Source organism: Amphibalanus amphitrite, unplaced genomic scaffold (assembly GCF_019059575.1).
Source record: "Amphibalanus amphitrite isolate SeventyFive unplaced genomic scaffold, NRLGWU_Aamphi_draft 000574F_arrow, whole genome shotgun sequence".
NCBI lineage: Eukaryota > Metazoa > Arthropoda > Thecostraca > Balanomorpha > Balanidae > Amphibalanus > Amphibalanus amphitrite.
In genome coordinates, this window is record NW_024882068.1 from 265,147 (window position 1) to 291,505 (window position 26,359).

A 26,359-nucleotide genomic window follows, 5' to 3' on the forward strand; every position below is an offset into this window, starting at 1 on the left:
TAACACCACGCAGCAAGCACAACCAGCCTCCAAGAGGACCAAAAACACTGCTGACACATTTCCACATTGTATTGAGGGGAGAACGAGAGTTGAATTGCAGTTCCTACTTCCTACCTACCTAGCACCTAGTCAGCTACGAACGACTGAGGTTACATGCATGGTCTCGGACGGCGGAAATTTGCTGCGGCGCCGCCCGCTGCGTAACAGACGGTCCCAATCACGGGTATCACTGGTCATTGAGGCGATTGGACAGCCGCACTACAGAACTAATAAATAAAGCTTGACATATTCAGCGCACAGCCTGCAGCGCTGCGTGCCGCCGACTGACGGAGCCATTACGGCGCCAGGTGGCCTGTCACGGGTGACCTGACACAGGTGACCAGTGACAGGTAACCGGTGACAGCCAGCAGGTGACCGGTGACCTGTCACAGGTGACCCATGACCTGTGACAGGTCACCGGTGATCTGTGGAAGGTGACCTCACGGCCCAGTCGCAATGTCGGCAGGCCCCAGTGCCGAACAGCAAGCGTTTTGTACCTTTAAAAGCCGCACATACCGTTTTGCACGCACACCGAGAACAAAATCAGACGCCGCTGACAGCGGGCGGGGGCGGTGGCGGCCGGCGCCGCCGCCCCCGCCCGCAAGTGACGTCACGAGGCAGCCTCCGCCACGAGGCAGCCCCAATACAGGCAAGCCCGTACCTGACATACCGAGCACCCGCGCAGCCAACAGGCTTCCTCCCCTCTCACGAGACGCGCCTCGACCTTGGGTCCAACCGAGTTAAATAAAACTCTGACTCGCTCATTTTGATAGCATGAATTTACATGTTGCTAACATTGTCCGGCAGGCGGCACCTGCCGATAACCGGCTGCCCCTGCGTCGCTTACACGCTAAAGCTTCCAGCTCCGAGCCGTCCGTCATGCTCTCTCTCCCTCTGCCTCTCCCGAAATATCACCACAATGACAGACACGCACACGCCAGTAAAGCTCCGTTGTCCAATTCATTCATAGGTCGGCACTAGCCTGGAGATTATTGGTCAATCAAAAATCATCATAGGCCTAATTTGCTCATTTAGCTTCGAGATCGTGCGTCCAATAACAGCACGGGTGTGTGACCCGTGTACACTGCGGAAAATGGTCAGCTCCGGCCGGCGGTGGGCGATGGGTGCGCCGCGCGGTGGGTGGCTCGGAGCGGCAGAGCGTCAGAGTGGCCGGAGGCCGGCCGCTCCCCGAGGTAGAGTACCAGGTACTTTCCAGTGGGGTTCGCCACACCCGACCAGTGACGGCCTGGAACACAGAAAGGCAGGGTTCAGAAACACGATGGTAATTAAGTGTCAAGTGCCGGTAAGAGGGAGTCACAGGGAGTCACAACAATCACAGCAGGCCTAGAAATAGGTGCGGCGCGGTGTCATTGCTCCCTCTGAGTCCTCCAATCCCACACCCGACGCCCGATCAGCCAACACTCCCCGGCGCGTGCCACCATCCGCACCACCGCCGGAGAACGGTCGACGCTCGGAGCCCGATCAATTTACCCGGAGAGACGTCGGCCGAGAACCGCGTCAATTGCGCAACTGCGGCTGTGTTGCAACGGCCGATGGTGCGGTGCCCTCGGCTGGGCGCAGCGACCCGCTCGTGACAGTGAGCCGCGCGGTACCAGCCCCAACTGTCCGAGCCACGCCGAACCGTGCTGCATGGAGCGCGATCAAAGCGGTGCCTATTATCGACTGGGCCCGCGCCACGGCCGCTGTTAATGAAATGTGGAAACTGCATGCATGACCGATGACGAGTGTTCTGGCGGTCGGTGCGCCCGAGCGGCCGCTGGTGGCCTGGCGGGTTGGTGCGCCCGTGTGGTTGTTGGGTCGGTGCCCCAGGCTAAAGAACAGATTCGACTGCAAATATGGTGGCATCGTGACATTCAAGGGCACTATTCCTAAAAAGGCAGTGTAAATGTCACATCAACAAAACAAAAGCTCCCCATTTTAGGTTGCAGGTTTAATTAGATCGCAATGAATGTGACTTTGAGGCCCCGTGCATCGGCGTCGGATACAATACGCATGATGTTTGCATAGGTGTGTCAATGCATGAAATGAGAATAGCTCGGTGATAAGTGCTATATATGTACACAAAAAAGCAGCATCTGCGGGAAAACATTTTATAAAGCGACCTCTAGTTGACCTTGTGTACCTGTGCGGGACTGAATTCATACACTATCAAAACAAAGGAAGTTCGTTTCGTTGCCAGGCGTCCCAACTGTCACCGACAGGCGGGGTACTTCAGATAAACACCGCAGTGGTTTAGCGTTCCCTGAGCAGTGGGCGGCGCGGGTACGGCGCGGGCGGATCGCCCGGCCCGGCGGGACGCGATATTAATCCACCCACTGATGACACCTAATGACACGGTTGGCTCGGTGAGCGCACGGCACCTCCCTGCCGGCCATGACCCGCCGCCGGTCGCGCCTCAACTCACCTTAGGCCAGCAGGGCGCGGCGGCCGGTGGTGACCGCCAGAGAGGCGAGTCCCAGCGCGGCGCCGTCAGCCTCCTCCTGACTGCCGTCCGAGCCGGGACTCAGGCTGCCGCCGCCGCTCTCCACGTCATCTGCGCGAAGGGGAGCGAGGGTCAGACGGTGCGGCTACGGCGGCCCTGGGTTAGCGGCACGTAAACACGCAACAGACATCCGAGAGGCAGGCGCTGCACGGTCAGTCTCCGGCATATTGAGCGCAGCAGACATATGAGTGGAGAGGGGTGATCTCATTAGCGAAAGGCACTTCATCTCACGACGGAAAACGGGGTCGGGGCCGATAGGCCGGGTCGGGGTCGGGCCGGGTCGGGTGGAGGGCGAGGGCGATCGGGTCTGGGTCGGGATCGGAGAGTGGCAGCCATGTTTGTCCGCGGTAGAGAGCGTCCGTGGTGCAATACACACAAGGGTCGATGGAACCGCCGCGGCGGAAACATCTCATTACTGAGTGGTATCCGAGCCACTCGGCATACAATGACCGACGCAAACGGCAGCGGTCGGAGCCGGATCGAACCAGTGAGCCCTGCTTTTTCTTCTCTCACTATCGAGGTAGGGACCATCCGGCATCATGGCGACAGGTAGAGTCCGCCGGGCGCGCCGGCGGCGGCCCGTCCGCTGCGATGGCCCCAAAGCGGGCAGTTTGCGGCGGCGCGCCGTGCGCCCTCGGCGCCCGCCGTGTCGCCGCCAACGGACCAATTAGCGGCCGGTAAAAAGTGCGCGCGCCGCGGAGACGTGGCCCACGGCCGGGCCAATCGGCTTTGTTCCGCCGCCGGCCGCGGCCAGGGTCGGCGCCGTGCGTGATCGGAGCCCGCGCGCGGCGCTCCGCCGGCGCCGTCCCCAGGCTCCGGCGGCGCTTTTTGTTTCGCTGCGATGAAGTGGCGGTGGTTAGATGCGGGGCCCGCCGGCATTCGGCCGGCGCAGTGCGGGTTCATTGTGAAAACGGCTGTAGTAATGTCGGTGAAACACGCCGTCCTGGCCTCCCTAACGCCGCCGCAGTGATGCTCCCTGCTGTATACAGATCAGCGAGCGCCGCCCACGGCCGCCGCGGGCTGAGAGGGGTCACCGGCCGGCCGTCGCCGCCGCGCAGTCAGCTGAGCGGTCCGTCAGCTGACGGCGCGGCCGGGCCGACCGGTCCGGCCGGCCGCCGACCAGCTGGGCCGCCCCGGTACAGGTGCGCCCTGCACTGCACTGCAGCCCTGCAGCCGCGCTCAAGGTCCCCGGCACCCAGCGGGCGGGCGGGCGGCCCAAACCGCCGCAATGACACGCTCCGTGGCCGGGCGGGCGCGACGGACCCGCCGCCCGAAGGTCGCGCTCCTCCCCAGGACAACTGCTGCATCAGCACGAGACTGCACAGCTCACATACGGATCATGGGTTACGGACAATTTCATTGGCGCACATTGCATATCGGTGACAGCCGATCAATATTATTTCTTACTGCTGGGGGAAGCCAGTGAGTAAGCTAGTGAGTTCCTGGGCATTTTATCATAATCACTTGTGTGGTGACGTAAACACGTCAAAAATTGACGGCGCAGATGTGTTGCACGAAACCTCGCCCACTGCAGGCCGGCTTCGGCCCACAAATGGCCCTGAGTCAGTCGACAGAGGTCTCCTACAGCACTGAAGCCCAAACACAGCCCTCCCCGTACTGCCCAGTTCCGTGGAAGGCGTAGAGGCCGGCAGCGACGCCATTCACCAACCCTCGGCACTCCGAGAAGCGTCGATCCTTATCACGTCTTCTCCCGCGGACGTTCACAGTACCCGAGCCTGGGTCCGGAGGCGCCGCCCGCATCCATCGCCCCTCCTCAGAAGGGCTAGAGGTCAGCTCCGGGCCGGGTCCTGCACGCTGGCACGAACCGCAGAGCGCAGGCGGCCGCTCCCTGCCAAGGTTGGCTCCGTCGGCCAGCCACGCCCACCGAGTGCGCCACGCACGGCCGGCGGACGCCCGGCAGAGCTGCGCCCCAGAGTTGAGCGGTGTAGCGCAGTGGCACCGGTGGAGTCGCCTTCCGCCGAGTCACTGTCGGCCGCTAACTCAGCCGTAATCACCCCGCCAACACCGCGCTGCTCGCGTGCAGCGTGTGGCGTGACGGCGCGCTCCTCCGAGAGGCCGGGGCAGGGATAGTGGGGGCAGACTATGTACTCGTAAGGATCGCTCGCTGCTGCACAGGCTGGCATTGGCAGCGACGGTGGAAAGATACAGATTACAGGCCCTACTGTCGGCACATAGGAAAGGTCAGGAACCGCCGCGTCTGGAATCAGGGGAGAGGTTCAACCAAAGACAGAACGGTTGCCAATCACGACACATGTAACTAGTACATCTGGACGGACGGCAGGCGGTGTGATAGACACAGCACCCTGATCCATGCACTCCACTGCTCCCCGTAACTCCCAACCTACCCCGCTGCTCAACCCAGGCCTAAGCTCCGGTTATCCTTGCTCGCTGGTATTCGGAAAAGTCGACACAGCGACCTAACGCGTCCTCCTGCTCACCCACCTCCCTGCCTAGCTAGCTTCAAGCACATTGCCTCCCTGACGGCACTCACTTTTCAGATAATAAGTGACCCGACCACCCCGCTCACCCTCCCGACACTTACCCGAGTCGGCCCACTCGAAGTTGGAGCCGGCAGACGACAGTGAGGACACGGAGGACCAGTCGGAGCCACTGCTGTAGCTGTCCGAGGCCCGCGCCTTGCCCGGCGTCCGCCAGCGGGGGGTCAGTGCCGCCAGACGCTCGGCCAGCAGCCGCTGCTCGCGCGCCAGCTGCGTCTTGTACCGGAAGTTCATCCGGTCCTTCTCCTCCAGGTGCTGAAATACAGGTAAGAGGTCAGATGTTATGTCTGAGGTCAAAGGTTATTAGACAGACGGTGGCAAGCACAGAAGTCACGGGGAGACAGATGTGAGACAGACATTGAGAAAAAAAAAATCAATGAGATACTTTACTAACAACAAACAAGGGCAACACACGAGACTAGTCTAAAAGCCCCGTCGGTGAACTATTTGTTCAAAATCTGACGGACCACGGACCGGGCGGACTATCAGATTCCAGGGCGGGCCAACAGGCGAAGATGGCGTCAGGTGATAGCGATAACGTCGTGAATCCAGGCTTTGTATGAACGTTATCCTTGGGCCCGCACACTGTCCCGATTGACAGGAAGGAGACACACGGCGACGGGTGGTAGGGAGAGGGGTGGTGCGAGCGGGCCAAGGAACAGGGTCGCTGACCTCCCCCGAGCTTCAGTACATCAATAAAACACACTGTAACACATCAGTAAAACACACTATCAACAATGTAACGACACGCAGTCGAGCATACAGATGAGTTCGGCCAACCGGGTTTGGGGTCAGCCAATGAAAACTGGTCAGATCCGAGCTCTATGCGCATATCAGATAATGTGTCAAGCCACAAAAGGACGCGAGGTGGAACTCTTTCTGAATCTGATGGTAGGATTACGGCCAATCCTAACAAGGGCAGAGAGATAGCGCTGCTTGCCTCTTATGGCCGCATAATTTGAAGCCTTCTCCGTCTTTGTAAGCCTTCGCCGATCCCGTCAGCTGGCCTGCTGACCTCCCTGAACCAGGAGCGGTCTAGGATATCAGCTGATTTCCCGGACGTTGCGCAAGTCTGTGGGTCCCAGCTGATCCCCAGAGGTGGTGAGGGTCTCTCGTCACGACCGGCCAATCCTCTCAGGGTCACATTCCCGCTCTGTCGCCCTCCAATCCCCTCACCGTGCGGCCTCCCGGGTCGGCACGCACCTCCGCCGTCTCCCGCTGTCCAGAGCCGTACGGCTGCGCCGTCCGCCGTCAGATCGCCGACTGGGCAGTGTCCATCACTCGGCCCACACAATACAACACCCGCCGGCGTCTCACGCCGCAAAACAACACACACCGTCCCCCGGACTGGTGTTATGGTTCCACAGCGGTCAAATCTGGCAGCCGGTGGCTCCGCGGCGCCGGACGACTGCGGCGATCAGGTGATCCCACGATCTGGGACCGTAGGTAGGGACAGGGCCGTCCAGTGACTCAGGGTACCCAGCTGGTGAGGTGGGCCCGGCCGGCGGCGGTGCCCAGTTTTCCTGGTGACGGGCGGCCGTGACAGGACGGCCACGTCACCGTCACGAGGCCCGCACTCCGGCGCCGACTAACGGACTGGGTTAGGCCGATCAGCTGAGCGGCGGCAGCGGCGGCGGCTGATGGCATACAACACAGAGCGGGCTAAGCATCGTCGGATCACCGTCTGCTCAGTTGTAGTCTGTGTCTTAGTCATTGCGTGGTTCGAGCGATGATGGTGCGCGTCGTATTGCGAGCCAGGGTCTTATGGCGACGGTGAGTCGGCGGAGGGAGAAATTGATCAGCCTTTGTCTAGGGTTCAGAATGACGTGATATGACGTGATATGACGTGTACAGAGGTATGATCTAGGCTAATGTGGTGAAGCCGGGCAGTGCGCTCCGGGACACGAGCGGGTACGGGTGTGAATAGAGGCATCTGAGTGTACTGGACTTTTTGCATTACTACAAGCTATTTCGGCAACCATGTCACAGGAAAGCGCTGTGGCAAGTTCGGCGCTGGACATGCGGCTAATCCCCGAGTTCGATGGCGGTAACGCCTCTGTGGAAGAGTGGCTGGATAAGACGGAGCTCGTCTGTCAGCTGCGCGGAGTGTCCGACATTCAAACCGTCGTCCCCCTGCGGTTGACCGGCGGAGCCTTCAGCGTCTACCAGCAGCTGAAGCCCGAGGAGAAGCTGCAGTACTCTGCCGTCAAAGCTGCCCTGCTGCGGGCGTTCGCTGTGGATAAGTTCCAGGCGTACGAGGAGTTCACGGCGAGAAGACTTCGTGTCGGCGAGAGCGTCGACGTCTACCTGGCAGACCTGCGGCGGCTGGCCTCCCTGTTCGGCGGGCTCGGCGACACGGCGCTGATGTGCGGCTTCGTGGCCGGTCTCCCGGATGCGGCGAGGCATACCTTGAGGGCCGGCTGCCGCATGGAGAGCCTGACGCTGGCCGAGCTGGTGGAGCGGGCTCGGGCGCTGATGGCAGAGAATGCCGTCGCTGCAGCCGCTGCCGCCGCTGCGCCGGCCCGTTCCCGCCACACGCCGGCGTCATCACGGTGTTACCGCTGCGGTCGAGCCGGTCACTTCGCTCGTGACTGCCGGGCGGAGAGGAGAGCGGACATCATCTGTTTCCGGTGCGAGCAGCCAGGACACGCCGCGGCACGCTGCCCGGAACGGATGCCGGGAAACGCGTCAGGAGAGGCGGTGTCTGCGCCAACCTCCTCTCGGGCAGCCCAAGAGTAAGAGGCGCGCTACCGACGGTGCAGCTGCTGGTGAATGGGCAGCGCAGAGTGGCTGTTATCGACTCGGGCTGCAGCTGCACCATCATCCACGAGTCGTGCTGCGCGAGCTGGAGACGGTGCGGCGTGACTGTAATGGCCGTCAACGGGTCCCGGCTGCCAAGCAGCGGAGTAACGGAGGTGGCGGTTCAGCTGAAGAGCGGCGGGCCCGCGGTGACGCTCAGCGCCGTGGTAGTGCCGGACAAACCACTGGGCGTGGATATGCTGGTGGGGATGACCGGCATCGCGGCGCTGGGCGGGGTGACAGTGCGGGCGGCGGACGATGTGGTGTTCGGTGCCAGCGAGAGGCCCGACGTGGCCGTGCCGGGCCCGGGAGGGGTGCCGCCGCGATGCAGCGCCGTGACGCCCCCGGCGTTGACCGTGGAAGAGCGAGACTTCACGGTCACTTATGACGCGAAAAGTCAACACTGGACGGTGGCGTGGAAGTGGCGGAACGGGGCGGAGCCAGGGTGCCTGAGGAACGGTGTCCCCCAGTACGGCGTGCCGGCCGAGGCACGGCAGGAGTTTGATGCTGAACTCCGTACATGGATCGACAACGGCTGGCTGGAGCCGTACGACGAGACGGTGGACGGGCCGCCGCGCGGGCTGATCCCTCTCATGGCTGTTGAACAGCAGAACAAGACTAAAGTACGACCAGTCTTAGACTGCCGCGAGCTCAACAGCCATGTGGAGGCACACACGGCCGACGCTGACGTATGTGCCGACACGCTGAGGAAATGGCGGCGGCACGGGGCCAACGTCGCCGTCGTCGACCTGAAGAGGGCGTACTTGCAGCTCAGGACCGATCGTCGGCTGTGGCCGTTTCAGACAGTCGTGATTGATGGCCAAAGGTACGCTCTTACCCGTGTCGGATTCGGGCTCAACGTCGCGCCTCTCATCATGAAGGCGGTGGTGCGGACGGTGCTGCAACAGGACCCAGTGATGCAGGGCGCCGTCATACCGTACGTCGACGATCTGTGCGTCAATGAGGACGTGGTGAGCGCGGAGCGCGTGATCGCCCACTTCGCGAGCTATGGGCTCCAGTGTAAGCCGCCGGAGCGGGCTGCGGACGGAGCGCGGCTGCTGGGACTGCGTGTGGAGCCAGTCGGGGGTGGGCTGGCCTGGAGGCGTGACAACCCAGTCGGCTCACCGCCCGCGGCAATGACGCGGCGCTCCGTGTTTTCATGGTGTGGTCGTATCGTGGCGCACCTGCCGGTCTGCGGTTGGCTGAGACCAGCGACAGCGTGGCTGAAGCGTCGTGTCAACTCTCTCACACGCGGGTGGGATGACGTCACACACGACGCGGCCCTGCGGGAACAGCTGAAGCACGTGGCTGAGCGACTGGCGAGCGAGGACCCGGCCCGTGGGCAGTGGTGCGTGACTGGACACCGCGCCGTACTGTGGACGGACGCCAGCTCGATAGCCGCCGGCGTCGTGCTGGAGAGCGAGGGAGGTGACGTCATCGAGGACGCGTGCTGGCTCCGCCGGGACGAGGCCACCCACATCAACATGGCGGAGCTCGACGCCGCCGTGCGGGGCATCAACCTGGCCCTGGCGTGGGACATGAAGACCATCGAGCTGAAGACGGACTCCGCCACTGTTCACCGGTGGGTCAGCGACGCTCTGAGCGGGCGCGCGAGACTGCGAACCAAGGCACATGGAGAGATGCTTATCCGCCGGCGGGTCGACGTCATCAGGCAGCTGGTCGCAGAGCTGGGCATTTCTCTCACCGTGTCTCTAGTCCGCTCGTCTCAGAACCGTTCGGACACGCTGACCCGAGTGCCGTCCCTGTGGTTGCGTCAGGACTCGCAGCCAGCGGACCAGCGGCCGAGCGATGGACAGCCAGTGGCAGCAGCGGCAGTGGTTGGATCGGAAGTGGGAGACGGCGGCGGCGCCGTTACCGTGGACTTCCGACAGGCCGTCACTGACGTACATGTCAGGGCGGGTCACCCGGGTGTCCGACGAACGCTGTATTTCGCGCGTCGGGATGTGTCATCGTCGATTTCCCGGAAAGTGGTCAGGGAAGTGGTGACGGCCTGTGACGTCTGCCGCGCGGTTGACCCGGCGCCGGTGACCTGGAGGCACGGGTCGCTGGCTGTGGAGGGGACGTGGGACCGGCTGGCCATCGATGTCACGCACTACGGTGGTCAGTCCTACTTGTCGGTGATAGACTGTGGCCCGTCACGGTTTTGTGTGTGGAGGCTGCTGCGGCGGTCGGACGCGGCGACAGTCACGAGTGAACTCGAACAAGTGTTCGCGGAGCGAGGCGCACCGGCTGAGCTTCTGGCGGACAACGACACCGCTTTCCGCAGTCGTCAGTTCGCCGCTTTCGCTGCCCGCTGGGGAGTGCTGCTGCGTTTCCGCGCAGTGCATCGCCCCAGCGGGAACTCCATCGTGGAGCGGAACCACCGCAGTGTCAAAGTGATCGCGGCGCGGAAGAAGTGTGGCATCGGAGAGGCCGTGCACCTGTACAATATCACGCCCCGTGACGGCGGGACGGCGGCTGAGGCGCCCGCCAACGGCATCTACCGCTACCCTGTGAGGGACGCCGTGAGACAAAGAGCTACCGCCGGAGCGTCCGAGGAGGCCGTGATAGGACGGCCGCCAGCCCGGCGGGAGGGCGACTTCCAGGTGGGGGACGCCGTGTGGGTGAGGCGGCCGGGCACCCGCTGCACCGAGCGGTCGGTTCGAGGAACGGTGTCTGGCGTGGTGTCGCCGCAGGTGGTTGAAGTGGGCGGCGTGCCTTGGCACATCAGAGACCTCCGCCACTGCGGTGACACCGGGGGACCAGCAGCAGGCCCTCGGACCCCCGACCGGGGCAGCGGGGGCCCACAGGAAGCGGAGGAGGACCGTGCCGGGTCCCCGATCGTCATGACATTCGGTTATGAGGGCGATGGCGCGCCGGGGCGCCCGGTGGAGGAGGCTGATGATGCGGGTGGTGAATGCGGCCGGTCTGAGAGCGACAGCGGCGAAAGGGTGGTGCGCCGAGGTCAGCGTAATCGGCGGCCGCCTGACTTCTTCGGCCACGTGGTGCCGATTGATGCGTTAAACAGCAGCAGCGGAAGTGATGATCTTGAGGATCAGGGTGAGGTGTAGTCTGTGTCTTAGTCATTGCGTGGTTCGAGCGATGATGGTGCGCGTCGTATTGCGAGCCAGGGTCTTATGGCGACGGTGAGTCGGCGGAGGGAGAAATTGATCAGCCTTTGTCTAGGGTTCAGAATGACGTGATATGACGTGATATGACGTGTACAGAGGTATGATCTAGGCTAATGTGGTGAAGCCGGGCAGTGCGCTCCGGGACACGAGCGGGTACGGGTGTGAATAGAGGCATCTGAGTGTACTGGACTTTTTGCATTACTACATCAGTCTAGGCAAGTATGCTCCCCGCGATAGGCAGCATGAACCACACGATTGGCCAAAACAGTTCAGGAAAACCAGCCCACAGCACATGACTGACACTCGGTGTGTATTGCCAGAAAGCCAATCATAAGACATGCACCCAGTATCGGTCGGACCAATGCCGTGCCAATCTCGCCGGTATGTGTCACCGTCTAGGGAGCCGCCCGCTCGGGCAGAGTCCCAGCTCCGGGGTCGGTCAGTCACCGGCGGCTGTCGCCAGGGCGGCCGCGGCCATCTCAGCCAACCAATCTCTGGAGGGGGCGGGCCGCGCCCCGGCCACACCGCACAAAAACCCGGCGGCCGGTCGCCGAGTCGCATTACAGGCCGGCGCCGACCGACGGAGTAATCACGTTATCGGTGGATTTACACGGCCCGGGTCCGACCGAGATCGGCGCCGGGCGAAAGGAGCCACACCGATCCCTCTCACCGCCCCGCCCAGACACAAGGGGGTGGTAAAACAAAGCTGCACAGAGCTTCGAATAGGTGGTCCCCGACAGCGTCATGTGCGTGCAGCACAAGAATCAAGCTGACTAACCAACGAATCAACGACCTGCGCCATGCCGGCGAGATAGGACGTTCGTGCGGCCGCAGAGTCCCCTGCCGGCGTCCCGGTGGCTCGGCGGGTTTGTTTTCATTGCCGCTTCGTGCCGTGGCCGCGAGCGGAGCCCCGCGTGGCGCGCGTCCAGTCGGCATTGATCGCTGGCTGCGAGCCAGCCCGGCCCGGCCTGCCACAAGACCGTGCGCAGAGGGACACGGCCACGGACTGACACGTTGTGAGACGGCCAGTCAAACATGTCAGCCCCGATTTCACCGCGCCGTACGCTCCAGCGCAGCCGAGCGTCAGGAACATTTATCGCGTACTTCTCGCGGTATCGATGCGAGGCTTATATTGGATAGCCTTGCTGAAATTCAGTGACCTATTTAAAATGTATCAAAGTGGGCAATGGCTCGAGCTAACTGGATTTTTCCCCGATAAGTGCGACGGATAGCAAAGGTAGCAAAGGTAACTGCGCGATTAGTAACCACAGGAAGCAGACGTGGTGTTGGTTGAGTAAGGTTGAGGTTACGGGTGGGAGTGGAGCTGGGTGGAAGTCGGCGGTCGTACCCTGATAAAGTCCCTGGCCCTGGTGAGCAGGCCGAGCGTGGTGGATCGATTCGAGTCCGGGCACGGTGGCACCTCCTCTCGTAGCCGCTCCAGGCACTCCCGCAGGTGCGCGCGCCTGTCAGCACACACAGACACACAAACATCAGCATCTCAGTCACACCACACAGGCGTGCCCGCCTCACAACGTACGACACATATACCAATGCCGGCAGTTTTACAGTCTCAGGTGCGCACAAACATCCGTGTTGCGGCGGCCGGCCGGCCCGGCGGGGGTCGGCACACAGCCAGCGCCGTGTGCGGGCCGGGCGCCGCCGCGCGAGGTCACACACACATGAGGTGGGTGGGCGGCGCCGCGCGGCCGGCTACGGGCAGACCGCGGCGGCTGGGTGCGCAACAACCGACGCTGTTTGGTGTCGGTTTCTTTGTCAACATGCTGCCGGTTTTCCCATATATGGAAGCTACTTGCTGGCGTTTATCGGTCTCTCATTGGTCAACCATACACACTACGTGAATTTCACCCGAGGACGAGAAATACCAGCAAGCTGGCAGCAGGGTGATAACAAACGGCAACCAAACAGCGCCCAGGATAACCCGGGAGCGGCTGAAGCAGGTTTGGCTGAGTGGCGCAGTGGAGCCACCGGTTTGTGCCATGAATCAGTTTCGTTTTCACAGATATCTAGGCTTAGGTCCGTGGGTAGGGAGGGCGAAAAGGGATGTGGTTAGAACTTAAATCAAGGTGGTGTGGCAGTATCAGTGGGTGATGACGCCATTGTGGGTGGTGGTCAAAACCACGGCGACTATAAATAGTCAAAACCAGCCCAGATCACCAAACAGGAAAAGCATAGAACGTTGATATAGGGAACAACCCTCAGGGCGCATGGGCAATGAGAGTCGAGTCGTTCCCAGGCAGCCATTGGAGGGGGAGGGGGGGGGGGGTGGCGCCAACGGGCCGTAGGCCGTCGGAGGGGAGGGGCGGGGAGCCAGCGTACACAATTACCGGGGTTACATGAGCGATCCGTTCCAAATACGCACTACGCTAATGCGCATCAGCTCCCCACAAACGGATCTACGGCACCGGTTACATGAGACTAATTCGTTTTATCTACGTCAAACGGATCTTGTTTGGCTCACCCGGGCTGACTCCTCGACGGCCGGTAATTCGCATCACAAACGGAATAGGATTAGCGTACAGTCATGGCGCAGTTGCGGCATTTACCGGGACGACTGAGCTAAATTTTAAATAATTATATCATTTGATAGGCTCAAAAACATTTAAAATTAACATGAAATCAAAAAATGAAAACAAAGTTTTCTTGTTTTAAGTCAGTGGGCACTGATTCGCCATGCAGCGACAGCAGGGTGGTCAGAAAAAATTATCTATCAAAATATTTCATTCATTTTATTTCACATGCAAAGACTAAACCAAAATACCAACATTTTTTTATGTTATTTTCTACGAGGCAGCCAATAAAAAAATGCTTAGTATTTTGCATTTTGACGCTTCCAGTCAGCAAAGAATAGTTCTTGTGAAATACGGCCCGAATCGTGTGCCTCGGACGTTTCGGTTACATGAGCGATCCGTTCCAAATACGCACTATCGCTAATTCGCATCAGCTCCCCAAGAACGCATTCAGTGCACCGACTACATGAGCAAATTCGTATCAGTGACGTCAAACGGATCTAGTTTGGCTCTCGGCCCGATGCGCATTACAAACGAAATAGCATACAAATGTGGCGCACTTCCGTAGCAATAGAGGTGACTAAATTAAAAATTTATTATCTTATGTCTTTTTTGCATTTAATCTGCTCAAATCATTCTCAATTAACTTAACAAAAAAAAGTTGAACATAAAGTTGTCCTGCTTTGACTCATTGGGCAATTGCCTCTCTTGATTCGTCTGTAGTGCTGTCAGAAAAATGTTTCAACTGAAATTATGTGGATATTTACTATTTGGTTTTCACAATAATTATTGTTGAAAACTTGACAATATACCGACATATTTTTTAAATATTATTTCAAAAGAAGAAATTGAAAAAATACCTATTATTTTGCATTTTAATGTTTCTTTTTGCAAAGAAATAGTTCCTGTAATACGTATCTTGGTCCTATTCGCTTCTAAGCCTGTTTCTCAGCGGATTTTGTTCGGACCGCCGATTCGTATTAGCAGGTGGATACATGAGTCGGTAGTACGCTCCTGATTCGCATTAGCGGTGAATCCGATCGTGATACGTATTTGCTTTGCTCATGTAACCGCGGATCGGATCGCCGATTCGTACTAGCAGGTGGCTACATGAGTCGGTAATGCGTTCCTAATTCGAAATAGCGGCTAAATACGTATTTACTGTGCTCATGTAACCCCGATAAATCTCTCGGTCGGGAGCGAGTAACAGAGTGCCCCCGCCCGCAGCCCCGATACGGGCAGTCACATGCAGCCCCGGACGGCAGTCCCCCGTGCGATAAGCGGCGGATTCAGCCGGTACGGTGGCCGATACTGCTATCCGAGTGAGCCATGCCTCGGTGACACCCCATGAACGATAGGCGGCGGCACGGCAGGGGGACAGAATCAGCTGATCCCCTGAGCGGTGGGCGGCTGTGGAGTGGGCTGGCCAGCGCACACAGCGTCACTTTCACCAACGGCGCTGCCCGGAGCGGAAGGTACGGCCGGCGGCCCGACCGACGGCAACCCGAGACGGCCGCCCGCGGCCCGCCCGGCGGCGCCACGGCCGTCAGCGCAATCAGGTCAATGGGCGCCGCGCGCTGACGGCGACCCGACCCCCTCCGCCCGCGCTGCTCCGAGCGGCGCGGCTCTCTCTCCCCTGCCCAGCGGCCCGACCTCGGCACCGGTCACGGCGAGCCCGCCGCTCTGCTCTCCTGACCTCACCCCCGAACGAGTCACAGTCGCTCTGCATGGTACGGGGTTATAAATCGGAGATAAATGGGGAGCCGCTCACGCGCTCAACATGGATAGAGCCGGATCGGCAGCAGCCGACCTCGGACGGGCTGCCCACATTGTCCGCTGTATATTCTGTATCGCCACCGAGCGCCGGCTGAGGCGGCACCAAATCCCGGTAACACCGCGCTATTCATCAGCTGGGGCCACAGCTGGCCCGTGTTGACATCGGAGGCAGTCACGTGATCGTACGATGCCCGCGCGCGCCATCAGTAGCGCCTGTCACGTGACAAACCGGTCCGAGCGGCCGGGCGCACGTGACCGGCCGGGCACGGGCCACGTCCCGCGCGTGACGTCAGCTCCGCGACCCAAACAGACGCCAGCCGGCCGGCCCCGCCCCGCGGCGGTGGGCGGGCCCCTCCTGCGCCGGCCTCTCGCGGGGCGTCGACAGCCTCGGCCCAGCTGCGACCAACTCGGCTGCAGCGGCACAGCACGACCGTGCAACTCACTACGATCAGCGAGGCGGGCCGACAGCCCCCGCTCGGCCAGGATTGGGTCAAGGAGGGAGTGTCGTGTCCAAATGGCCCGTGCTATGGCCGTACCAGGCGCTCGCTGTCTGCCCAAACCGGCCGAGTCGTCCCGGAACGTGCCTGTCTCACGGATTAGCGACGACCGGCGGGTTCAGGCCGCGGACGGCGACAAGGTTGAACCACGACCGACCTGTGCCGTGTCCGCGACTCGGGACGGGCGACAGGCACGGAACGACACGGGCCGGCACGGGACACGAGCCAGTAGATGGCACGAAAAACTGGAGGCCAGTCGGAGCGTGCTATGGAAGATCGGGCTCAGGTGAAGCATGGGACAGGACCGTGCTCGTTAAAGCGCCAGTTTACACTTTACAGTAAACTGCCAAGTGCTCATTCGGATTTATGGGGCCATACCGCGCCATCAACTCAACCCCGGATTAGAGTTTTTAGCCTGAGACCGAACCCCGGGCGGCACAGGTTTCCCTGTGTCGCTAAGGGCGGCAGTGCTCTAGAATCGAAGCGAAGCGGAACGGAACGGGCTGGTTGCGTCACCATTGACCGGTTGGACACCGAGTCTCGGTTTATCGACGTCAGACGACACGGCAGGCGGATCTGGCACACTCCCCAGGTGGGCGCTTTTTCGGGGACTGTCTGCCCCTGGCCAGCGACGCAGACAGGTTTTTTGTCCATGACCTCGACGAAAAACGTGAGATGGCGGCAGCAGACACGGCACAAAAAAGCTGCAAAAAAGATTAAATGCCCGACGACGGTGTTGGTGCGAATAGTTATCGATGTGGCTGTTGGCCCCGCCGTCCGAAGGTCGCCTATCGAGACGTGAAGGTCAGACAGTCGCGGCCAGGTTCTTTAGCCCTTCCCACTGCCGTCGGCGGTCACCTGAGGTAGCTGCCCTTCTCCAGAGCCCACTCTGGTGGCGATCAGATGAGGACATAGCATTCCGCCGGTCCTGGCGGTAGACCGCCCAATCAACTCCATGGCCGGGAAGGTCCGTTTCAGCCCAACGACATTCCAAGAGTTTCAGGCACCACCAAGGGGGCCCTGCGGACCGGCCTCGCCCCCGTCTGTCCGGCTCAGCCTGCCACACGCACACATACATCAGTGTCGCTCGACGGCCGACCCGTCACGTCCGACGCACGTCGGCCGTCAGTCGACGAACGGCCGACGTCGGTCGACGGCACTGCACGTGTCACCGCTGCTACCATCAGTTGGGGTCGGGGGCGGCGGCCGGCCGGTCAGCCGGCGGTGGTTGACCAGCACACACGTGCCGTCCGAACCAGTCCTCCCTCCCCTCCTCCCCTCCCCCCACCCGCAGGAATCAGCCGAGTTCGACCGACGACCGAGCCGCTTCCGTTCGGCGGCCAACGACGCGGACAGGGCGAGTAATTAAAACAGCGCGTCCGGTCGACATTCCGGTCCCCGAGGGGACTGTCCGAGGGACACGCACCGGGGACCTCCCACATCCGTACCTTTTCCAAATGAGCAGCGACCCCTGCCTTCCCCTCCCCCTGTGGTGATGGACCGAGGGGGTTCAGTGATGCCGGTCAGCATCTAAAACCACCAGCATGACCTACGGCAATGCATCGAGATCAGCCCAGACATCCCCACTGGCCGCGCTGCACTCAAATAGCCATCTGCTGACCGCAACAGGAGCTGCATGAATGGGCATTATAGGTTCAGCGCGGAAATGGAGACGTTTTATGGACCCAGATCTGAAAATAGCCGACTACGACGGCTCATAAATCGTTGTTAACTTCAACAGGTGACGATCGACTGGCAGCCGGTGCCATTTCCTGAAACCGCCGCCAACCGGCCGGCCGTCGCAGTGGCGTACCGAGCGACCCCCGCAGACCCTCACAGGCAGACCGCGGGCTACCATTTCCGAGTTCCGTGTGCAGCATGTCGGCGAGATCGATCGGTGCTCTCTTTACGGCTGCCTTCGATCGAGCCGGCCGCCCCTGCCGCCGCCCCGCCGCGCCGATGGGACGGCATTCCCCGGTGCCAAGTGGCCGGCTATTACGGCCGCCCACCCTGCCCTGCACGGCGCGGCCGGGGCGGAGCGGGGCACGGCAGGGTCGGCGCCTCACCAGCGCGGCGGAGCGTCGGCCGCACCAACCTTTGTCTCTAGCACCACAATAGGATAATGGAGTCGGATTAGAGACGCGGCGGCTGTGTCAGCGGGCGGCTGAGCCCACGGCCACCTGGCCGTGTTGAGACAACAGAGCGCCGCCGGCACCGTCCCCCGGCGCCGTCCCCCGGGGTCCAGCGAGCGGCCGCTGACGAGTGGCGCGATCCTGGATCGATCCACCCTGACCCACTTGCCGAGGGGAGGCCACCCTCCCTGCGGAAGGCGCCGCCGCCGCCGGCGATCGCTCCGCACAGCGCGAGTGACGAGTTCATCACAGGCTGTCGGCGCATGGAGCGCGCGCCGCGGCCGGCCGGGTAGTCATCTGACAGCGGCAGCGCCGGCCGCCACTCGCAGCTGGCCAATCAGCGAGACTAAACGCCGGCCTGCGCCAATAATTTGACAGACGCACGCGCAGCCCACATGAGGCAGAATTAGCCGCTATTTGTTTGTCGATGGGGAGAGCGGTGATCCGTTTCGGTGTAATCAGGCGGCGACTGGTGGTCGACAGACGCCGTGCGCGTGTGCGCGTCGCTGGGGAAGGGCCGGTGGCGCGTGGCAGCTGCGGCCGCTGCCGCTATCCGCACCGCGGCCTTATCACAGCGCCACACCCGGCCAATTAGTGTGCCGGGGAGCACCGGGGGCCGGTCCGACCGGTCGGCGACCGGCCGCGCTGCGTCACCGGGCCGGCGAACCCAACACGCACGTGCGTCACTCGCCGATCAGCCGACGGTGGTGCGCGGAACACACACGTGAGCGGACATCGACCGGCGGCTGGGCGCAGGAGCCGCTAGGGAGAACTCGCCTTCGCCGGACCGGTCTCGTCGCTCGCGGACCGTCCGGTCGATGGTGACTAGCCGGACCGTCCGGAAAGTGCGACTACAGTCCGGACAGTCCGGGAGGAAGGGAGGGAGGACGGTGGGTGGCGGACCCCCGTCCGCCGGCCGTCCATTAGGCCCGCACCGGACGTAGTTGGCATTGACTGCGATGCCGCCCAGAGTCCATTTCTCTCGCGAAACTGCTGCTTCAGCGGGGCGGCGGCGCCGCTGCCGGAAAGGGCGCCAGGTAATGGCGCGCCCGGACAGGAAGTGCGCGCCGGCCGGCCGGCGGCAGTCAGCTGTCCACCTGCCGACCGGCACGGCGGCCGCCGGCTCCGGTGACGCCGGCATCTGGGTCGGACCGACTCGCGTTTCGCAGTGGTCGGAGTCGGGCCGGAATACGACGGCCACAATTAGCCCGGCCGGCTCATTACGATCCTACAGAGTCCAGCGGGCACCCTGCGGCAGGCGCGCCGCACGCGCCCTGTTTGCAGGGAAAACACCGGTCCCGGCCGGCCCTTGCCAAGGGGAAGTGGAAAAACGGCGCCGGCCGCGACATAAACAGGCGGCCCATAGAGACGCCACACCGAAATAGAGCGCTGCCGCCGGCGACGGCCGCCAGTGGCGCGGCCGTCCCACCGGCCGGGGCGGGCGCACCGTCCCACCTCAGAGCCAGGGAGCGCCGAGCACCGTCCCACCACTGAGCCGGGGAGCGCCAGGTATCGTCCCACCACTCTGCCGGGGAGCGCCAGGTATCGTCCCACCACTCAGCCGGGCCGGTTACCGTCCCACCGCTCTCCGCCAGTTACCGAGCCTGCCGGGTAGGTACGGCCATCAGTCCGCAGTGCCAAAGGTGGCTGCCGGCGCCGTACACCACTTTCTAATCCTGGGACGTGCTCCTATGGCGACGTGTGAATTTCGACAATAGCGATCGGACGACTACAGCTACGGCTGGGATTTCGCCAGACCATAAAGCGTAACGAGTGCAACGCAATATCTCAGGACGCTGAACAGTGAACGCTCTGCTCGGCTTTCTCAGAGAAAATCAGCAGGCGCCAGGCGAGAACTACGGAACTCTTGTATATCAATTGCTAGCATACGAACATGCGCTGTTTGCATCTTTGCCGTCACCAACGAGCTAGACTTCGGTGACGGAAAACTAGGAACTCAGCTCATCAGCTGTGCCTGTTATGTTCGGGTATAGTGGCCGAGTGCTGCCTAGATCCCTTTCTGCCCTGGGAAAGGGGAGGAAGACGCAATACCGAGGCACATCGCCAACGAATCGCACCCATACCTAAATATGCGAAACATCATGGATCATCTCTGAATGAAGCGAATCCATTATAAGACCGGCGAATGGTGATATTTATGGTCGTGCCCCACGCCTGAGATGAATAAGCCAGGTGTCCACTGGCGGATCCAGGGGGGGGGGGGCCACGGGGGCCATGGCCCCCCCCCCAAAGGCCTAAAGTGGCCTGTTTGGCCCCCCCAAAACGCCAGAAAAATTGCTAAGAAAATATACCTTGATGGAGGTTTTTAGCCACTTAGTGAAGTAAAGCTTTCCACAGCATAATATGGAAGCAATATAGTAGCAGTGAGGGTCAGTCAAAAGTTGCGCAAGCGGAGTCGACCTTAAAAAAAAGACTGTTGTTGGCACGTGTTTATGGCGCGGCAGCTGGTAGTTGGCGGTGTTTCGCGTGGTGTGGCATCACTGGCGGATCTGGGGGGGGGGGAGGGGGGGCACGGGAGCCTGAGGTGCCCCTGACAGGCCCGTGGTGCCCTTGCTAGGCCTGTGGTGCCCCTGGACCCTGGCAGGCCTGTGGTACAGTCCACAGCAGAAGTAATGTGGGGTTTCAGTCATGGGTATGTTCTGCTTCTGAAGCTTAGGAACGATTAGCCAGACTACAATGAAACTTTGAATGTAGCTTATATGTATCGTCACCCTTGCAGCTGCAACTTTAGCTATTGACATCTTCTTTTCAATCACTTCGCATTAAACAATCGCCAGTCAAAGCCAACCGTTGAGTTTGGTAAAACCCTACATTACTTTAGCGGTGGGCAGTACCTCTGGCGGGCCTAGGGTGCCCCTGCTAGGCTGCTGATGCCCCTGGGACCTGACAGGACTGTGGTGCCCCTGACAAGCCTAAAGTGCCCCCAACAGGCCCGTGATGCCCCCGACAGGCCCAAGGTGCCCCTGCGTGATGCCGTGATGCCTGCGAGGCCGGTGGGGCCCCTGACAGGCCCATGGTGCCCCTGCTAGACCGGTGGTGCCCCTGGCAGGCCTGTGGTGCCCCTGCTAGGCCGCTGGTGCCCCTGGGCCCTGACAGGACTGTGGTGCCCCTGACAGGCCCAAGGTGCCCCTGCAAGGCCCAAGGTGCCCCTGTAAGGCCTGTGGTACCCCTGCTAGGCCTCTGGTGTCCCTGACAGGCCCATGGTGTCCCTGCGAGGCCGGCGGCGCCCCTGGCAGGTCTCTGGTGTCCCTGACAGACCTGGGGTGCCCCTGACAAGCCTGTGGGGCCCCTCACAGGCCCGTGGTGCCCTTGCTAGGCCTGTGGTGCCCCTGGCGGGCTGGTGGTGCCCCTACTAGGCCGGTGGTGCCCCTGACAGGCCTGTGGTGCCCCCGGGCACCAAGGGGGTCATGACCCATGTGGCCCCCTTGGATCTGCCACTGATGCATAATATATTGATTTGTAAAGGCGTTATGGCTTATGCAATATGCAATTGCAGGCACTTGGTATCCCTCACTTATCCCTCATTGGGGCTCTGGCGGGCTCCTGAGGGCCCACGTCTATCTCCGGGAGCCCATATAGACAGGCTCCTTTGGGTCCTTTCAGTACACTATAGCATAAGAGGTCTCCATGCGAGTCCTATACATACATCTGAGGGCGTACCCTGATGTCTGAGGTACCCAACTGCAGCTCCAATGGTCTCTTCTTGCACTGGCGGATCCAGGGAGGGGGCATTTAGGGCCATGCCCCCTTCCCAGAGGCCTAAAGTGGCCCGTTTTCCCCCCTCCCCCAAACGATAATGAAACATAGTTCAATCAGGGCGTGGACCAGGAGCCGAGTTAGACAGGGCTGTTTTACCACCTCCCGGCCCGCAAAGGGACCCAAGCACTGACTCGAAGCGGGTTAAAGAGACCCTCCCACCTTTAAAAAAGTTAATGAATTGGCATGAAAGTGATGTCGCTAGGTTCAGAAAGGGCGAAAACGAATATCTACCAAATTTTATCGAAACATATTCACCGGTTTTCAAGAGATTAGACTTTTATTTTTGTTTACTTTTTGGGATATCCGCTGCTGTTCCTAGCGACTTTATTTGAAAGTGCGGCATTTGTTGCGCGCAAAGCAGCCTATACCACCGCATGCTACCAAACGTTTTAGTAAAATATTAAAAAATCATTAGATTTCCGCTGACGTCACACATTCAGAGGGGTATCCAAAAGCATTAGCCCCTCTGAATCAAAATGCTGCAATTTTGAAATTCAATATTTCCGATTTAAGGCATTTCTCGATGTTGTGAGTGCGTGCCGAAACCGGTAATTGTGAGCCAGGGACCCCATTTTGGCTATCTCAGCTCAAATCTAATGTTAAGGTGGGAGGGTCCCTTTAACTGGTCGATAAAAACAATGGTAAGTGTTTACAAAGTAATATAAAGGCATGGGTCGGGTGGGCTACCATTTATATATTTTTCTTTTTAGTTAAAAAAAAAATCATAGTGTCAGGGCTGTGACGAAAAATAAGTGGCCTAAATCCGATGAGAAAACAGGATTTGGGGGTACCCTAGGTTTGGCTCCTGCATGAGTTGGCCCCCCCCCCCCCAAAACGCAAGCCTGGATCCGCCAGTGCAGGTGTCAAACACCCTATGCGAGTTGGGAGCCGGAGTAATTAACCGCCTAAGTCGCTGACAAACGATAAACGAAAACATCACAGCCAGGAGCACACAAAGAACCCTGTGCATACCATGAAAGCATCAGCCATTTCAGCTCTCGGTCAGAAACTAAGTACCCCCTGTCATCTGTTATGCATATTCGCGGTTGAAAGGCCCGTTGGAAACGATCGATAAAAAGCGTCACTGCTGACTGAATACGGCTTTCCCAGCAGCTGGCAGAGGAGCCGTCACCGCGACAAAAACTGGCGCAGTACACCGCCAACCGCGTCCGAAACGGCGGCGATAGTGGCGCGGCCGTCCGTGGGCACGCGCGCGGCGGCCGACCGGCCTCACTGTGCTCGGACGGTGCACAGACGGTGGGCCGGCCGCCGCACCTGACGGCCACAGCATGCAGCCCGCCGTCCGAGCATACCAGCAGCATGGCGTCGGCCATGCCACGAGCAGCGAGAGAGCATCCCAACGTACCGAGCCACTACCGCAGCCATATCGGCCGGGCACCACCACAGCCATCATCAATCGGCTTCAGTGAAAAAAATGCGGACTTAAACATCCTCGGAAGTCTGTAGACTTTGCCGATCTCTCCACTGTACCGTGTGCTTGCAGATGTGGCTCTGATATGGAGCAAGTGCCATTGCAGTCGCCCAGCCCGTCCGTCGGCCCCACATCCTCGTCTGCCGACCCGTCGTCGGCCGGAGGGGGTGTAAGACGGACGGCCTTTCAGCGTGGGCAGCGGGCTGGCACAGTGGGGCGCGCTGTCGGTACGACCGAGCCGGCCGGCCGCTCGGACACGCTCGGCCGGCGGCATACACAGAGCGGCGGCGGGCGCGGCGCCGGCACCGCCCCCCCGGCAGTCGCCAGCGGCCCGCCCAGGCCAGCCGAGCTCCGGACGACACAGCCGTGCAGCGGGCAACGGGAGAAGCTGGCCAACATAATACGGCAGTGTAGCAGCGCACTACGAGAAGACAAGCATGATCATTCCCCTACATATGACCTGCTACAACACTCATCCAGCATGAAAGACCTGATAGCCTGCTGGTTTCCCTGGCCATACTTGTTTCCGGCTTGTAATGAATTCGAAGTGTTGGCATCATTAGCCTTGGTCCGCCTCAAAGACACAAATAACAAAACTCAAATACTGAGGGCATCCAACACAAAGGTTCACTTCGATTAGACGTAGACAATGAACGTTGAAACGATGGCGCCGAGTATGAAAGAACAATGGCGACAGCACATCCATCTTGTGGCCACTTCCCATGAGGAGCAATTACGCCGTTAGGATCCGGGGCGCACGTAGCCTCACCCGCCGGCCGAGAGAGGTTATCAGCTTCATTTGTCAAATGCGCTGCGGCGGCCACCTGCTGATTTCCATTGAATTCGGGGGAGGCTCGGGCTGTCGCGGCCGCGACGCTGGCCGGCGGGTCGTCGATGGCCGTCGCGGTCGGGAGTCGTCCGTCGACCGGTCGGGACCGACTCAGCAGGCACCGCCAGTGACCGGCCCACACCGAGCTCCGCATACAATTAGGCCGTCGCTGCTCCGGCACGCACCTCCCCGCGTCATTTTTCCAGACCACGTTCATGGTCATGGCGCGCCCCCGGCGCCCCTAATGGTGCCGTTGAACCGGCCCGCGGCCTGCGCGCCAAGTTTGCAAGCATCCAAACAGAGAGGCGGCAGCGGCACCAGCGGACAAAGCGCGCGAGCGGGCGGCGGGCGCGCGGCGTCAGCTGAGCGCGCGCTGCGGCGCGCCACGTGATCAATAGGAGTAGTCGGCGGCGCGGCGGCCGACAAAGGAGCGCGCCGCGCCGGCCCGACACGCACATGGCGCAGAGCGCGCGCCTCCACGTGGCAGTGCCGTGGGAGGGGCGTCCAGCGGCCGGCCGCCGATAGCGCCAGCTCAACGATCGCGCCAGTTACTAACGAAGGTTTGGCGCGGTGGGAGCACGAGAGAAAGGTTTTGATAAAAATGAATATGGAGATATTAGTGTATGGATATAAGGAAAACCATCATTTTGAGACACCCTCAAGCTGCCGTGTCACATACAGTTGACAGAACAAGGAAATACTGAGCAGGTGGATTCTTTCCTTGTGTTGGTGCAGGCAGGAAATGACATTAATTTGATGGGGTTTAGGAAATTTCTAGTATTTCCCAGTTCATCGGGAAAACCATTGATATGCAAAGGGATAGAGCACTGGTTATAAGCAGCTAGTTGGCAATAAAAATTAAAAACTCAAGCCAGCAGTGGCTTAGCTGCCCAGTAAGGATTTGATCATGAAACATCACACATTGACAAGTCTAAAAAAAAGCACTAACAATGTTCTGAAAGAGAGTACATAAGGATGACAGCAAATAAGGCAAAGGTACTGATAATATTGGTTATTTGGTACTAAAACATGAATTCAAACTTAAATCAGATATTAGTTTCACTTACCTATTTTTCTCCAGTTCATTGTGGGTGGACCTGGGAACAGAGAAAATAAAGAGTGCATGATAAAAACAGTAGAAACCCTAGTGATCACTGATTATAGTATCAAATAGGAAAGGGATTAGACAATGGAGAGTACTTAATTGATGAATACTTGAATAATACATAGGACAACAGAATGGTACATGAAACATTCTAAACACAAGTGACACAATAAAAAATTATAACCATTGCACTAAAGAATTTGAAAATTGTAGCAATTTTAATTTAATGAAACCCAATAAATATCAAGGTACTGATGACACAGTAGATCCCTATTTGAAAAAAAAAAATCCTTACCTGTGGCTGAAGCTCCTCTTTGACCTAGGATGTTTGACAGCCTTCAGTTTTGAATCCACCTTACGAGATGGCAGAGGAACAACTGACACAATGGCATATCCATGTTCAGCCTCTGAAACACAAAATATAAACATAGCGTCAATTGATAGCACTTCATATTTCAAAGAAAATCACCCAGCATTTCCAAAATGCATGAAAACATGTGCTCTGCTGATCGCTGTCTGAATGTAAAGGTGCTTTGAGTGGGGTTCGGTGCTTACAAATTGTAAAGTGTAGGACATTGAGCAAGTGGAACAATTCATATTAGGTATTAAGAACTATTGAAAAGTTCAATACAAAGGTATTATCACAGAAAAACATGAACTTGCACAAGCAGCAATAGTTATCAGGAGTTTTCATTTTTTTCTTCGCAAAATATGAGCTTAAAAGATACTTACCTCTCTCCCTCCTTTCCAAGAAGTCAGCAGCCTCAAGCAGAGCAGCGATGGACATTTTTATGATAATATAATAGGCAGGCAAAACAGATGAGCAGTCAAAATGCCCTATTCAAGGCTTAGCAACTGGAATTTAGCCTGAGCCCAAGCGGTGCACCAGCAGCCTTTATTTTCTTCAATGCCTTAAAACACAGAGTCCTTGTGTTTTGATTCTTAAAGATTGTGGTGTTAAATTGAAGCTGAAAGACGGGTTTAAACAAATTTCACAAAGCAGCCGCGGCCCCCGCGCGTTGCAGTCCAACCTCTCAGAGCGGCGGTCGCTTTCGGACTGAACGCAATGAACGGGGCTGAACGGAAAGAACGTAGCAGAAGGCTATTAGGGTCTGACGTCATTACTTTTTAGAAGTGAGTTTTGACATATTTGTATATGTCTTAGTAGGAGAAAAACATTTTGTTGCGCATAGTCACAAAGTCACGCCGCTATCCTAGCACACTGCATCAATAAATTGAAATTCAGATAAAAACAATGGACTGGTGGTAGCATTTCGATAAACAAAGAG

At 59.4% G+C, this 26,359-nt stretch overlaps 2 protein-coding genes across 3 annotated transcripts; one reads left to right on the plus strand and one right to left on the minus strand.

The window, feature by feature from the left end:
• Positions 1–54: 54 nt before the first annotated feature.
• On the minus strand, positions 55–26,359 carry LOC122394115 (max dimerization protein 1-like). 2 transcript variants are annotated; one of them, XM_043390723.1, is made up of 8 exons: positions 26,325–26,348; positions 25,803–26,038; positions 25,366–25,477; positions 25,033–25,062; positions 12,340–12,454; positions 5,106–5,316; positions 2,465–2,593; positions 55–1,285 (listed from the first exon to the last, which is right to left on the minus strand). In XM_043390723.1, the coding sequence occupies exons 2-7, from the start codon at positions 25,855–25,857 to the stop codon at positions 2,466–2,468; spliced, it is 651 nt and encodes a 216-aa protein (XP_043246658.1). In that variant the 5' UTR covers positions 25,858–26,038; positions 26,325–26,348; the 3' UTR covers positions 55–1,285; position 2,465. The 2 variants fall into 2 exon arrangements, with proteins under 2 accessions (XP_043246658.1, XP_043246657.1); XM_043390722.1 differs by having other exon boundaries at positions 25,803–26,359.
• LOC122394114 lies at positions 7,042–7,813 on the plus strand. The gene is made up of 2 exons (XM_043390720.1): positions 7,042–7,713; positions 7,786–7,813. Exons 1-2 carry the CDS (start codon positions 7,042–7,044, stop codon positions 7,798–7,800), a joined length of 687 nt encoding a protein of 228 aa, XP_043246655.1. The 3' UTR covers positions 7,801–7,813.

Bases quoted from the DNA above. Each gene is read 5' to 3' on its own strand.
- LOC122394114 (XM_043390720.1), top strand. From the start codon at position 7,042: ATGTCACAGGAAAGCGCTGTGGCAAGTTCGGCGCTGGACATGCGGCTA.
- LOC122394115 (XM_043390722.1), bottom strand. From the start codon at position 25,857: ATGTCCATCGCTGCTCTGCTTGAGGCTGCTGACTTCTTGGAAAGGAGG. The intron at 12,455-25,032 runs GTAAGTGAAACT...GTGTGCTGACAG, and splicing joins AATGAACTGGAGAAAAATAG to GCGCGCGCACCTGCGGGAGT. The intron at 2,594-5,105 runs GTAAGTGTCGGG...CCCTTCGCGCAG, and splicing joins CTTCGAGTGGGCCGACTCGG to ATGACGTGGAGAGCGGCGGC.